Source organism: Mustela nivalis, assembly GCF_964662115.1.
Source record: "Mustela nivalis genome assembly, chromosome: 16".
Taxonomy (NCBI): Eukaryota; Metazoa; Chordata; class Mammalia; order Carnivora; family Mustelidae; genus Mustela; species Mustela nivalis.
The window spans coordinates 44,891,344-44,906,474 of NC_139035.1; the positions used below are offsets into that span (position 1 = coordinate 44,891,344).

The following is a 15,131-nucleotide window of genomic DNA, read 5'->3' on the forward strand; positions in this document are numbered from 1 at the left end:
TGATAAGAAACGCACCGGGACTACTGGCTTTTTTTTTTTTTTTAAAGATTTTATTTATTTATTTGACAGACAGAGATCCCAAATAGGCAGAGAGGCAGGCAGAGAGAGAGGAGGAAGCAGGCCTCCGGCTGAGCAGAGAGCCCGATGCGGGGCTCGATCCCAGGACCTGGGATCATGACCTGAGCCGAAGGCAGAGGCTTTAACCCACTGAGCCACCCAGGCGCCCCGGACTACTGGCTTTTTAAAAGGAAACTCATATTCCTGGGCCCAGCCCAGGCTTCATGAACCGCAGTGTCCAGGGGAGGGAACCTAGCGATCTATACATTTAACCAACACCCCAGGGGTTCGTGTCATCAAGCAAGCGTGGGAAAACACCATCCTAGAGCAAATGACTCCCAAATACATTACCGGTGCTTTTGCAAAAGACAGATTCCCGGGCCCCTCCCTCAGAGATTCAGACTGGGGTGCAGAGAGAGGAGCCATGGCACCTCAATCGTTTTCAGGGCCTTTCAGCTGCCTTTGGTGGGCACCCCATCAGGGTTACCCTTCCACAGCCCTGAGTGAGTTTCCTGGCTCCGCACCTGCCCAGTGACTGTCCTATAGACACTGCGACTTCTTCCGAACGGTCCTTTCATGTTTAAATTCATGGTCACCCTGCTGCCTGTTCTCCTGGGTCTCCACGACCACTTCCCCACTTCCCGGTGAATGAACAGCCATAGGGGAAGTTCAGCTAGGGAAGAAGATGGGCAGAGGAGGGTCGGGATGAGGGTGGCCGGCAGGTGGGAAGCAGGCTGTGTGGGAGGAGGGCTGCCTGGTGGAGCTGCTAGCTGGCCATGGGCGTATTCAAGCTTTTGTCACCCAGGCTAAAAGAAGAGAGGTGTTTTTCAAACTCCCCCAAGTCTAGGGATTTTCAGGGTGACTCGTCATGGCTTTCCTGTAAATTTCCTACAATTTCAAATCTGATTTGAAAATGGGGTGGCCAGGCAGCGGGGGCGGGGGGGGCAGGAACAGCATCTTCAAAGCCCTGGTTCTGCCCCAGGCATGTAAGTTGGGAACTGACTTTCCAGAAGGGGCCAGTGCCACGGTGGCACGGAGCGGGGAATGGTCCGGGCAGAGGCCGCTGCTGGTTGAAAGGCCCAAGGGTGGAGTTAACTGGGTAACTGGGAGGGAGCATGGTGGGCAGGGTCGGCGACAGGGAGCAGGGAACCAGGTTGGGGGCAGCCGACGTGGGCTAGATCCTGCAAAAGGCCTTGTAAGCCAGGTTTGGGTTTTTATTCAAAGTGGGAGCAAGGCAGGCCTTCAGTAGGTGTGAAGCAGGGAGTGGACATGATCTGCTTTGAATTTCAAAAACATACTCCCCTGTCCTGGGTGAGAGTCAATCAAGGAGAGAGACGGTGAGGAGCCCGTCTCGGAGTCCACACAGGAGAGGCTGCGGCCGGATGAAGGTGGTCAGGATGGTTTTGGAGAGGTCCAAGAGTCTACCTTTTATCTGGGTGGAGGTGGTAGGATTTGCCCTGGCCTGAATGTAGGAGAGGAGGGAATAAGGAATTGAGGACTACCTTAGATCCAGGGCCTGTCCGCTGGGCCCACATCACTGATGTTGGGGGGGCAGGGGGAAGAGTCGGTTTGGGGGAGGAAAGGCCAAGTTCTGTTCGGACAATCCTGTCAGCCAGCCAGTCACCCATCAAAGGGGTGGTATTTCGTGCCAGGCTGGAGCTCTGGACCCAGGTCGTGGCTGGAGGGATGAGTTGGACGAGACTGGCCGTAGAGATATTTGAAACCAGGGCGCTGGACCAGCAGGAAATGCAGACAAAGAAGAGCCAGGGGAGTCTGGGGCCGCGCCAACGTTTAAAGATTGAGCAGAGGAGGAAGAAAGAGCAGTGAGGCTGTGGGGCCATTTTCTGTGCCAAAGAAATACATTATATTTGGAAGCTTAACTATGTCGACTGCTTTTACATTTTTACTGCATGAGAGAAGTCTTTCGCGTCGCTTCTCCGCTGTGAAGAGAGTGTCTCTCCATCAGCCGCCATTTGCTGTGAACCCCCTCGGGGACAGGCTGACAAGGCCTCTGAGCCACAGTCTGAGACTGAGATCTTGCACAGAGACTGGGGAGCTGGTAAAGAAGGGTGAAGGGCAGGGCGCTCATGGGTGGCCATTGCTGGAGCACGTCCCTGGGGTCTGCCCGAGGAGGGTGACCATCCCTTCCCTCTGCCCAGGCTCATTTTATCTGTCAATCAGCCAGGGTCGGGGTGGGGCTGGAGGTGGTTTCTTACATACCTTCTACGCTCAAAACACAAATACGAGGATTGAGTGTTGTCTGAAGACTCACAGTTTAAGAGCCCCTGTGCGGCGGTCATTTCTCCAGCACTCTCCAGGGGAGCTTTGGTAACCCATTCTGCACACTAAGGGCCTAGAATCAGAGAGATCAAGGACCTCAAAGCCCCAGACTTGGTACTTACACCTGGATCTTCCGCCTCCAGACCCAAGCTGCCTGTTTCTTCCCAGCGGAATTTCCATCCCCCCCCCAGGGGAATTTTGCATAGAAAGTATTCAGTATTGGGGCGCCTGGGTGGCTCAGTTGGTTAAGCCACTGCCTTCAGCTCAGGTCATGATCCCAGGGTCCTGGGATCCAGTCCCCAGTTGGACTCCTTGCTCGGCAGGGAGCCTGCTTCTCTCGCTGCCTCTGCCTGCCACTCTGCCTGCTTGTGTGTGCTCTCTCTCTCTCTCTCTGACAAATAAATAAATAAATAAATAAATAAAAACTTAAAAAAGAAAGAATTCAGTGTTGACCTAAAAGCATTTTTAAGGAATTTAGAAAAAGCGTGACTTAACAAAACAATGCCCATGTGACAGAGACCCTTTCTCAACTAGAAAGATCTCTGGCCCCTGAGTCCACATCCCAGGGGTCTCTAACCCCAAGCAGGAATCTGGTCACAGGAGTCTGAGCTGAAGCCCTGGGTCGGGGGGCCCAAACTGCCACGGCCACCGACCCTCTTCCTGGGAGGTCCTCCTGGGTCCCCAAAGGGTGGGGACCCCACCACCCACCCCTACTACCACCCCCAGCCCTGCCAGCTTCTCCTGTTACCCCTGGGCTTCCTCTGCGAGCTCGCGGCTTTTGGGGCAAGAGAAGCAGCTTGTCTTCGTGAGGAGTGGAGGGCAGAGAGCTGATGGCTTGGCTGGAAGTCCCCGTGCTCACAGATGAGACCTTGGGGACAAACGGTACTGCCGCGCCAAGCGCTTCTTGAGTGTGATGACAGGCCTAGCGGTCTGGACGGCCCCTTCGCCGCCCCCTCCCCCAGCCGCCGCCCTCCATTCAGTTCCCGGGGCTTCCTCCGCGGAGCCCCGCCTGGAGAAGGTGCAGTTCCCACAGAGTCCACAGGGAGGCGTCCTGGTCACACAGCGCCGCCCCGGGGTCAGGGTGGCCCTTTCCAAGTCAGGAGCCCGAGGCCCCCGCTCTTCCCAATGGCTAACAGCCTCCGTCCTTACTGTCCAAGGTCGGCGTGGTGATGACCTTCCTGGTGCTTCTCGTGTTCTCCTACAACGTCGCCTTCCTGTTCGTGGGGACAGCCAGCCTGGGCCTGTTCCTCAGCAGCACGTTCCCCAGCATGCTGGCCTACACGGAGGACATTCTGCAGTACAAAGGTGGGTGGCCAGAGGTGCAGAGCCCCCAGCGTCCTCCCGGGCTGGGTGCCACGTCCTCCCCGCCCCGCCTGCCGTTTCGTGGTATATTCCGGCTCCTTCGCTGTTCTGCCCCCTCCCCGAAATGCAGGCCCCCCACTCACCTCCGGACTGGGCTGGGAGCCGCTTCACAGGTGGGCCCACGTGGCTTGCAGCCTTCCACCTGGGGCCCCTGACTTCGGGGCCCTGAGAAGCAGTAAGCTTCTCGTTCCTATTTTCTGTTTCCCATGGTAATGCCTACCGACCCGCAGCTGGCGATCATGGCTGTGCTGGAAATTCTGAGTCCCAAGACCAGGGCAGTGATGGCATTGGAAAGGGGTTGATCACTGCTCAGTGACAGCAGCTCCTGGCTCCATTGTGCTTCTGGGTGTTTTTGGAAGCCTAGAGGAGTGGAACAGTGGCTCTGCACTTGACTTAGGGTTGTGACGATGCGGTTCTTTGATGTCAAAAACCTCAAATTCTCTCCACTAATCTTCCTCCTCTTTCTGGAGCCTCCCAGCTGCACATAGCAAAATATCTTTTCTTAAAATGAGTTAATTAAAAATAATTATGTTTCGAACACTTAATGTTACCCGTAGAAGCCACTAGAGTGCCCTAGGGTGTCGGAAAACCCAACGTCAAAGAGGAGTGATTTCTTTAGGGGAGGTGTGGTGCGGTTGGGGGTTGGGGGGCAGAGTCATAGAGCCAAGACCAATTTAGCTACCCACAGTAACAAGAGATGGGAGGCCTGGGTCCTGGAAATTTAAGGATGATCTCCAAACCCCAAGTGAGTAAATGACGCAGAAAAATAACGTGGGTATCCCATGTCACACGGAAGATCCCAGAGTTCTAAGTGGTCAGCTAGCGTAAGAGTCTAGGAGCTCCTGGCTGGTTCTGTCCATACAACATGTGACTCCTGCCCCGGAGTCGTGAGTTCAAGCCTCACCTTGCTTGAGCGCAGAGCCTACTTAAAAAGAAATTAATGAATGAACTAAGCCAAATGGAATAACAGTAATAATAACACCAGTTGGTATTGGTTGATTCTGCCTGCAAATGATCTCTCAAATCCATTTTCTCCTCTCTCACCATCCCTGCCGTAGTTCAGGCCTTTCCCAGCAGGTGCCTGCTTAGAATCCTTCACGGTGCCCAGCTTTTCCCAGCTTCTGATGACCTGCCTCCCTGCCTTAGCAGGTCTTGGCCTGTCCCCTTCACGTTCGCCTCCCTCAGTGGCTCTCAATGCTGCTACAATCACCTGGAGCACTTGTAACAAACCCCAAGGCCTGGCCTTTGTTTCCACAACGTTCGATGGAACGGATCCAGAGCCGCTAGGGGCTCTGAAGCGCCGCCGGGCTGGGACCACTTGGGAGGCTGTCCCCCCTGCACTGCTGCGGAGGGTTCCCTGTGAAACAGAGCCGGCCGCGGCCTTCCTGGCTTCCTGGGGGGCTCTTTTCCTTTCTCACGCCTCCTCCCGTCCCGCTGCTTCCCAGGGCCTGCATGCTAGTCGTGGTGAATGACCTGCTGTTCTCTGCCTGGAGTGCCCACTCTGCCCTGTCCCTGCCCACCCCTTCTGGAAGCTTCTCTGAACTCCCCTTGGAAAACTGTATCCTTCCCCCTTTGTATCTGCCTCAGCTTCTGTATCTGTGTCCTCTCCTCGACGACGTGCTCCCTGCGGGCCCTGGAACGTCAGTCCTGCCTACACACTTTCAGGCTTTGTGATCTCGTACGATTCCCTTTTCTTCCCCTTTCTGAGCCTCAGTTTTCTCATCTACAAAATGGGGCGCACGTACTTACCTGGAGGATTGTTTGTGCATTTGAGGAAATGTAGAACACTTGACTTAGCAGCTTAACCGCTGCTCAATCTACATGTTAACTCTAAGTCCCCTGAGTCCTCTCGGTGTTCAGCTTGGCACCTGCCGCACAGAAAGTACTGGAGGGTTTTCGAGTGAATGAGTAGAACAGACATGGATGCTACTGGAATTCAGAGAAGGGAGCGACCGGTGTAGAATCCACACACAGCTTCACGGAGATGATGGGATGGGAGCTGGCCCAGGATCTGGAAAGGCAGAAGGAGAAAAGAAAGGCATTCCAGGGAAGGGTGGGGGGCCATGGACAGGGTGACAGCAAAGGCAGAGAGAGAGACCAATACAAGCCAGTCTGCAAGAAGACCTTGACGCCCATAGTCAACAAAGATGATCTCTGTTTTATTCAAAAAACACTAAGCGTCTACTGTATGTTGGCCTCTGAACTAAAATTCGAGGCATAGTCCTGTCTCCTGGGTTTGTAGACAGACAGTGGGGAACCTGGAAGAAGGGCGGGGTGGGGGGGTTGCCGGGGGAAGTGGAGGAAGAGCAGCTTAATGCGGGTTTGGGGCCGGGGGAAGAGTGCTGGAGGAGGTCTAACGGAGGGAGCTAGAAGATGAACAGCAGCTTGGCAGATGCAGAGGAGGAAGGGAGGCCGGTGCAGCGTGCCAGAAGCTGCCTTCCAGCAGGAGTGGGCAGCGGGAGGAAGCCCGGTGGTTCTCCCGGTGGGAGGGAGAGGAGGAGAGATCGTGAGCAGGGGTGAGAGGTGGCTGAGCTCTCTGCAGGGATTATAAAGGGCCCTGCAAACCCCCATGAAAGCCTGGGAACTCGATCCTGAAGGGATGAGACTGAGAGCTGGCAGGGTCTCGAGGGTTCGCTGTGCACCTGCACGAGGCTAAGGACGTCCCTGTACTGCATAGGACCTCCCAGAGGACAACCCTGTGGAGGTGTTTGTGCCCATTTTACAGAAGGAAACTGAGTCCTAGAGAAGGGAGAGAACGAGCCTAAGGTCACAAGGCTAGTAGCCCGGGGCCTGAGCCGGACTGGGAAGCTTGGACTTGGAAGGTCTGTGCCATGTTGCCGGAGGGAGCAGAGGTGTGGTCATCAGGGAGGCCATCCGTCTGCCCAGGGCAGGTCAAGAAAGCTTTCTGGAAAGGCAGGTGGCAGTCAGATTGGGAAGGACCCTTCCTAATGCCAGGCTGAGCAACTTAGAATTCACCCCCAAGATAAACCTGAGGACTTCAAGGTTCTAGAACCATGAAAACGTCGTGACAGCAGGACCCAATTACTCCCACAGCCAAGTTAAGGGCCAGAGTGTGAGAAATCTGAGAAATTCGAAGTAGTCTTCTCAGGCCGTCGCACCATTTTCCGGAGTCTTCCCAGAAATAACTGGGGTTATACCAGCTGACTTCTGTCTCCTTGATTTGCCTTGACTGACCCAAACCCTTCTCTTCGGGTTAGGCTGTGCGACCACGGTGCTGGTGACGGGTGCCGGAATTGGCGAGATGGTTCTCCAGATGCTGGTTGGCTCGGTATGTGGGGAAGCTCGAAGGGAAGGGGCCATCATTTGGGGGGGCCCCCCTCCGAGCGGGCGGGAGGCTGCAGCCAGCAGCTGTCCCTTCCCTGAAGGTCCCGCCCAGCAGGCAGGGCCCGCTCTGTGACCCGTTTCTGCCTCTGAGCCAGCTTGGAAAGCCGAGCTTCCGAATGTGGGACTTGGAGATGGGAAGGCATGGGGGGTAGAGTCCAACGCAAACACAAGGCCTGTCTGGGAGCGCGGCCAGTGGGGCCCCGTGGGAACGTTCGTTAGCTCCCAGAGCCTGTGATGGGACTGATGGAGTCGAGAGTTCGTTTCCCTCCCCTTCTCATTCCACTGTCCCCACCCCACCTCTCCTAGCCTTTGGCCACCCTCCACGGGGCCCAGCTGTCCTGCCCAAGTCCCGCCCCGATCAAGGGCCAGCCCTCCCGCTTCTCTTCAGATAGACCCATGTCTCATCTGCTCACCAGGGGGACAGAAATCTGATATTTATTAAAGAGTATAAGGCATATATATTGATATAATTGTCATTGTCCTTATCCCAAAGGGGGTTACTGAAGGTCAGGTAAATTAGCAACCTGCCCTCGGTCAGCCCGACTTCTAATAAGTAACAGGACGCTCAAGCCTAGGTCTCTCCGTCTCCCACATGCCCTAATCACAGCCCTCCTTCTCTCTTCTGGTACCCTGCCCGGAGGGGGAAGGTCTGTGTCGAAATGACGTGATGTCTGGGGTTTGCTTCAGTGAAATCTAGGGAAGAAGTGGGGCGGGGAGGGGGGAGTACCGAGGAAGTTGGTGCTAATTGTTCGAGTCAGGTGATGGGTCCCTGGGAGCTCCATATGCTCCTTCAGCCTCTGCTTTACATTTTCCGTGATAAAGGGACACCCATAAAATCCTCTGCAAAGTCTGGGCAGGTCTTGTGCATAGAGAAACCCTATGCTCAGACTTTTAAGGAAGAGATGGAGATTTCCAGAAGATCCCAGACAAGAGCCAGCAGGGACGGCAGGGGTCATGGGATCCAGCCCCTGCCTCAGAGCAGGATCTCTGCCTCCTTCAGAAACATAACCTTGAAGCGAGGCCAAGGTGGCCCTCCGGCCCATGATATCACTGCCCATCGGGGTGGTGCCGGGGCTGCAGCCTGAGAAGCCTGCGGGGGGTCAGGGAGAGCTGTTGCCCGCTGTCCCCCTTTCGTGCGATGGTATGACGGTCTGTGTCTGTTCTCCCCTCTGGCAGATATTCCAAGCTCAGGGCAGCCATAGTTTCCTGGTCTGCGGCGTGATCTTTGGTTGTCTGGCTTTCACCTTCTATATCTTGCTCCTGTTTTTCCACAGGATGCATCCTGAACTCTCATCAGGTAAGGAAAGAATCTGTGTCTACACAAGAGGAGGAAAACGGGGGTGGGGAGGGGAGGGGGGTGCCGTGAGAGATGCCCTAGATCTTAGCTTGCCACGAATGCTATTCTGTTCCAAGTCAAATGCAAGGAAATGTTTATTTTTCTACAGCTTCCTTTCCCCCTCTTCCTGCTTTGCCATGCGATTGTGTGCGCTGGATGCTTAGGGCAGGAGGGAATGGGATAGGCTGACTCATGCCTTCTCCAGGAGGAGAGGGGCATGGATTGTGAACTTGGCTTCCTGCGTCCCACCAAGCCATGGGACCACGGGCCAAGAATCTCTTTCCAGCCCATGCGGGGCCCTGAAAGGCAGAGTCTGCCTCCTCGGCTGGAACGCGGCCCAGAAGCCTAATTGGCCATCTCTTTGCAGTTTAGGATTTTGACTTTTGTCCAGATTTCTTTTCCAAAAAGAGGTCCTTCGGGCCAAGCGGCAAAGGAAAGCTCCTTCAGGGCAGAGACGCCTCCTAAGAATAGTTTCGGTTCCTGGAGACCCCAGGCAGGGGAGTCCCAAAGCTATTTTCATATCCCTGAGCCTCCCTGCCTCCCAGCCTTTCTGCCCAGAGATCTCAAGGCCCCAGCAAGCGTATCAGCTCTGCATGGAGCCAGTTCTTAAGAGAGCATGCCCAGGCAGAGCCCTCATCCTCTCCATAAAAGAAAAAAAAAATCACAAAAAAAGTGGAACAGGTATCTGCAGTCCTCTCTCAGCAGGCGGCCACTCAGTTTAAAGGCCCAGAAGACCGATGGGAGGCCCCCAGTCAGCACTTGGCTGTGGCCTTGCTCCGCAGGTGGCAGGTACCGAGCCTAGCGCTAAGCAGGAGACTTCATTCAGGTTCCAGAAACATTTCCCGAATTTGCAAGGAGCAACACCTACAGAGTTCCCTGTTCAGGGGAGACAGAAAGTCACCTCTGTTCCCCAAGTCCACACTAGTCTCAACAAACTGCCTCTACCAATGGTTACTGGTTCTGGTTTGCCAGAACTAGTGAGTCTGCCTTTGGACTTGGCTCCCTGCCGAGCCGTAGAAGGGGCAGAGGAACAAAAGCCTGGGAAAGCATTCAGAAGTAATCGTTGCTGCCACACTACCTGTTTTTTTCTCTCGTAGTTCCTACCCAGGACAAAGCCCTAGGGATGGAAAGCTCAGAGTGCTACCAGAGGTAAAGCTGGGTGAAGGGGCCCGGCGGAGACTGCCAGGCCCTTGGGTGCCAGCACAGACCGAAGTGTTCCAGACAGCGGGGGGAGGCCGTGGGGGCCATCTCCCCATGCCTTGGCTGGGATCTTCTCTAATCCTTGGTTGGGTAGAAGAGATTAAATTGACTTCTGGTACCTGGATCCTCCTGGGGCAAATCATTAGAAGTTTATGGGATGGATATTCAAGTTCCCTTCCTCTTCCCTGGTTTGGACCTTTAGTCAGAGCTGTCCAGGACACCCAGATGGGAAGGAGGAAGACAGCCACACGCTTCACTCCGTTGGTCTTCTCTTGCATGGACCATGCCCCGCCTGGGTTTGAAGATCACTTTTAGGTGAAGTTTGGAAGTATACGTTGAAATTGTGAAGTTCAAAGATCATGGCTAGATGTAAATATATTTTAAATTGGTCGAAAACAAACCCCAAGCTCTTCCCTGGCATGCTCAACGGGTGTATGTGCTTTTTTGTTTTTGAGAGTCCGAAGTCCCTCAGATTCTGGTTGCTGCAATCAGTAGTTCATTTAACATCTAAAACATCATAAGGAAAAGTTAGATCTTGCTATCTTTGGGACCCTAATTCAGTGGTATGCTGGGCTAGCTCCGACTTGCCTTGTTAAAATTTCATTTCGAGAGCTGGTTGTTACACACAGCCATTATTCAAAATGAAATTACAGAAACTTACAACTAATTACATTAAAAACAAAGGTCATAACCACTCAAAACTCATCACTTCCTTGAGGGTTTGTTGTTTTTTTTTTTTTTTTTTTTTTTTTTTAAATCTGTCTTGCATCTGTGTATCAGAAAGGTGTGCTTCTGAGCATCTCTTTCCGACAGCACTTTCAGGGATCACGTGTTTGGTGGCTAGAGATCGGCCACGTGGGAATATTCATCCCACAGAAACTGGTAAAGGCTATGATCCTGGCTCTTCTTCTGCGCCCCCTCCTGCCCCCCAAGAGCCCATTGTTAAACATCCACCAGCATACCACTGCTAACAACCAATGCTAACCGCCCCGAAGTTTCCGGGAAAATGGGATGAAGGTTCTGTTTTTCTGGACTGCACTTCTAGAAGGTGGAAAAACAGCACCAGAACTTCTAATTTTAAAACTAATTTTAACTTTCCATCGTTTATAGAGGAAAAAAAGCTCTTTATACCGTGTCAGCTTGTTTCCTTTAACAAAAAGCCAGGACTGCGGAGCCATTCAAACAGTGCGGCACACCGGAGGAGACCTCCTGCCCTGAGCGAGTCCCCTAGTAATGCAGAGGGTGTCCCCAGCCCGCCACTGGGAAAGGGCTGAGAGCACCGAGGCGGCCGTAGGTAGAGAGACGGCTGTCACAGCAAGTGTACATTCGTTTACCTGCAGGTTCTCTGTGTCGGTACAGATGTACGGGTATGAACGGGGAGAGTGCAGTGAGGTTCTCAGCAGCGGGTGTAAGCAGTGCGCCCCACACGGACAGGTGTCTCCCAGATCTGTAGCATCTGTCCTGTGAGCCAGCCCCACTGGCACCCTGTGTGCTGGTGGGACTCCAGGGGGAACCAGCCTGGTGGGGGCGTCCGCCTCCCCCTTCAGCTGCGTACATGACCCTGGGCACACAGATCACGGATGCTCTTCCGGCCTGGCTTTTATTTTTTTCTTTTCTTTCTTTTTTTTTTTTAAATCTAAGTGACATTTCTAAAAGCACGTACCCTACCTCAAAGGACTTCTGTAAGAAAGTGACTTTGTTTGAAGCAACGATTATATGGCTGACAGAAAAACCGCTTCGTCAACGTTAGCAATTTTTATTCTTAAAACCTCCTCGTTAGCAGCTCCAGAATTGTTCCTAGGGTTGGCACATATTTATTGTAAGTCAGATCCAAATTCATTTTGAAAGCTGAGGGTCTAGGGGTGCTGTGTTAAGAAGATCTCTAAATACTTTGCTGGCTGCCAGACTTAAATTTGCACTCAAACTGGAGGGATCACTGACCTGGACACAAAAGAAAGCAGTTGTATTTTTCTTGTGGTTTTTCAAAAACAGCAACAAAATCCTTCCTTTTGATACAGGTTTAGAAGAATCACTGGCTTTATCTAAGGTGTCATGATTAATTTAAGGATATAGAAAACAAGATTGAAACAAATCTAAGTGTACCTTTCCTGAAATAAAATATTTTAAATTTAATAAGTGTGGTATCCATTATGGACAATGGATTCTTTTATATGGAGCCCAGAAACAAATGACCAAATATTTCCCGAAGTGTGGCCTCCCTCAAACCGTAGGTTCACATGGCTGATATTTTAGAAGAAGCAAAACTCTTAGGAGTGAGAATCACCGTTCCCTTCTATATATAATCAGAATAAAGGACGGCAGATATGTTTTCATATCACACTTCAAAATCAGTTTCAGAGCAAGGAGGGCTTTTTAAATGGTCCTCCTTCTTCTAAGAGTGACATTTCTGAGCGCGGGAGATCATCCCGTTCTCATTCTGTTCCCAGCTGTCCCTCTGCTAGTCAGAGGCGGGACTCTAATCCACCCAAGTGCTGGCCTTCACTGAAGGAAGACAGAGTGGTCTAGAAGTCTTTCAGAGTTTTTAAATGATTGATGGAGAACCTGCTGTGTTCAAGGCCCTGATTAGGCGCAGAGATAAAGCAGAGCCTGAGCAAGGGGTCCCTGCCTCCCGGAGGCTACACTGCAGCAGGAGGCAAGCGGACAAGAACGTGAGTGGGATAATGGAGTGCCACAGAGGAAGAAAAAGCGGGGGGAAGGGAGTGGGAAGAGGGACTGTCAGATGCTCTGAGAAGCCTTCCCAAGGAGGCGTTGTTTGAGCAGTGATCTCAGTACCGGGAAAGAGCCTGTCGCTCGGACACCGGGCCGGGGACGGGGCGAGTGAAGGGGTGTTGGCCAGCTTGGGTGTGTTGTCCCCTGAGGAGCAGCCGGCAGGTCAGCGGGGCTTAAGTGCAGTGGGGAAGGTGGGGACAGAGGCAGGAAATGGGTGGGAGTGGCAGCTAGGGGCCGGATCCCACAAGCCGCGGCAGGAGTCCGGATTCTGTGGTTTCTATGTGAGCTCATTGGGAGTTGCAAGCAGACAGGGCACATAGTCTCATTTACACATTTGTTTTTTAAAGGTTTATTTATTTATTTATTTGACAGAGATCACAAGTAGGCAGAGAGGCAGGCAGAGAGAGAGAAAGGGAAGCAGGCTCCCTGCTGAGCAGAGAGCCCGATGCGGGGCTCGATCCCAGGACCCTGGGATCATGACCTGAGCTGAAGGCAGAGGCTTTCACCCACTGAGCCACCCAGGTGCCGCCCCTCATTTACACATTTTTTTTTTTAAAGACTTTATTTATTTATCGGGGCGGGAGGGGTGGAGAGGTAGACAGGCAGAGGGAGAAGCAAACTCCCTGATGAGCAGGACTTCATCCTAGGACCCTGGGATCTTGACCTGAGCCCAAGGCAGACGCTTAACCCACTGAGTCACCCAGGTGTCCCTCATTTTTTTTTTTTTAAGATTTTATTATTTGACGGAGAGAGACACAGTGAGAGGGGGAACACAAGCAGGGGCAGTGGGAGAGGAAGAGGCAGGCTTCTCACCAAGCAGGGAGCTCGACACAGTCTTGATCCCCAGAACCCCCTGGCATCATGACCTGAGCCGAAGGCAGATGCCTAACGACTGAGCCTCCCGAGGGCCCTCCTCAATTTACACTTTTCAAAAGTAATGCTCTGGTTGTTGTGTGGGGAAAACCGTGGGACTGGCGTGAGACCAGGCCACCAGCAAGGACACAACTGCCTAGACTATGTAAGACAGGATGATGGCTAAGACAGTGTTGGTAGCATCAGAGGTAGTGAATATGACTGGGTTCTAGCTGTATTTTCAAAGTCAGGATTTGCTGACGGATGGTGGGTGTGAGGAAGGCGGGAATCCAGGATGATGCCAAGGCATGTGACTTGAGTTACTGGCCCTATGACGAGGCCATTGACCACTGAAGAGGAAGGGGGTAGCACTCAAGAGTTCGGTTTCAGGGGCGCCTGCGAGGTCAGTGGGTTAAAGCCTCTGCGTTCGGCTCAGGTCATGATCTCAGGGTCTGGGATCCAGCCCTACATCAAGCCCTACATCTGGCTCTCTGCTCAGCAGGGAGCCTGCTTCCTCCTCTCTCTCTCTCTCTCTCTCTCTCTCTCTCTCTGCCTGCATCTCTGCTTACTTGTGATCTCTAATAAATAAAATATTTAAAAAAAAAAAAAAAAAAGAGGGGCACCTGGGTGGCTCAGTGGGCTAAAGCCTCTGCTTTCAGCTTGGGTCATGATCCCAGAGTCCTGGGATTGAGCCCCACGTTGGCCTATGTGCTCTGCAGGGAGCCTGCTTCCCCATCTCTCTCTGCCTGTCTCTCTGCCTATTTGTGATCTCTGTCAAATAAATAAATAAAATATTTTTTTTTTTTAAAGACTTTGGTTTCAGACATGTTCATTTTTTGATGCTACCTTGGGTATCAAGAAGGCTGGGGAATTTCAAAGTTAAGAGCTTAAAAGCTGGAGCGCCTGGGTGGCTGTGGGTTAAAGCCTCTGCCTTCGGTTCAGGACATGATCTCAGGGTCCTGGGATCGAGCCCTGCATCGGGCTCTCTGCTCAGCAGGGAGCCTGCTTCCCCCTTTCTCTCTGCCTGCCTCTCTGCCTATTTGTGATCTCTGTGTTAAATAAATAAATAAAATCTTAAAAAAAAAAAAAATAAGAGCTTAAAAGTCAAGCCCAAAGATAGAAATTTCGTGGCCACATACATTAATAGCACTTAAAGTCCTGGGACTGGAGAAGAGACCATCGAGAGAGAGAGACTCTAGAGAGACTGGAAGCTTGAGCCCTGGGGTTCCTCAACACCTAGAGGTTAGAAGAAAGAACCTGGTCCAGCAGAGCAAGTGAGAGAAGCCAGAGGAGGAAGTTCAGGAGGCACTGTGGTTTCCTAGAAGGCATCCTGAAAAGTTATCTCGAGGAGGAGGAAGTAACCGGTGCGGCCAGGAGTTCCAGTGAGGACTGAGCATCAGCTGCTGGCCTGGGCAACACGGACAGTGGCCTTGACGCAGGGTTTCTGGCAATGACGACGACGGCGCCATATTCAGTAAGTGGGAATCCCGACGTCAGTGTGATGCTCCAGCAACCACCTCGACGCCAGGGCTTTCCATCCGTTAGAAATGATGTCTCCGTTTCGGTTTTCATGCCACCATCCTCGGAAGGTAACTGATCCCAAAGGGCGTCCCCTTCATGGACTCGGGTTACAGGGCGTATCTCAGTGCTGTGCTTTCCAGGGACAACCGGTGTGAACGCTTCCAGCGGCTCCTGATTCTCTCCCGCCTGGAAACGCGAGCTCTGGGAGATCACCCGCTGTTAGGCTAGAATTTTGTCATTAGAGGTATCTAAAAAAACACAGAAAGTGCAACAAAATGGCCCTGACGCTTCTCAGGAGAAGGAGTCCACAGGAAGATTAGAAAATGGTGGACCAGGGATGCCTGGGTGGCTCAGTGGGTTAAGCCGCTGCCTTTGGCTCGGGTCATGATTGCAGGGTTCTGGAATCGAGTCCCACATCAGGCTCTCTGCTCAGCAGGGGGCCTGCTTC

General features: G+C 52.8%; 1 protein-coding gene across 2 annotated transcripts in view; it reads left to right on the forward strand.

The window, feature by feature from the left end:
* Positions 1-11,713, forward strand: part of MFSD4A (major facilitator superfamily domain containing 4A) — a 30,199-nt gene extending 18,486 nt beyond the window's left edge. Inside the window, exons 7-10 of one of the 2 annotated variants that reach the window (XM_082702116.1) lie at positions 3,495-3,642; positions 6,918-6,988; positions 8,221-8,341; positions 9,478-11,713. In XM_082702116.1, coding sequence (XP_082558242.1) covers positions 3,495-3,642; positions 6,918-6,988; positions 8,221-8,341; positions 9,478-9,533 — 396 coding nt within the window. In that variant the 3' untranslated portion in view covers positions 9,534-11,713. The remainder of the gene's footprint in view (positions 1-3,494; positions 3,643-6,917; positions 6,989-8,220; positions 8,342-9,477) is intronic. The other variant, XM_082702117.1, reaches the window with a different exon arrangement.
* The last annotated feature ends 3,418 nt before the right edge of the window (positions 11,714-15,131 follow it).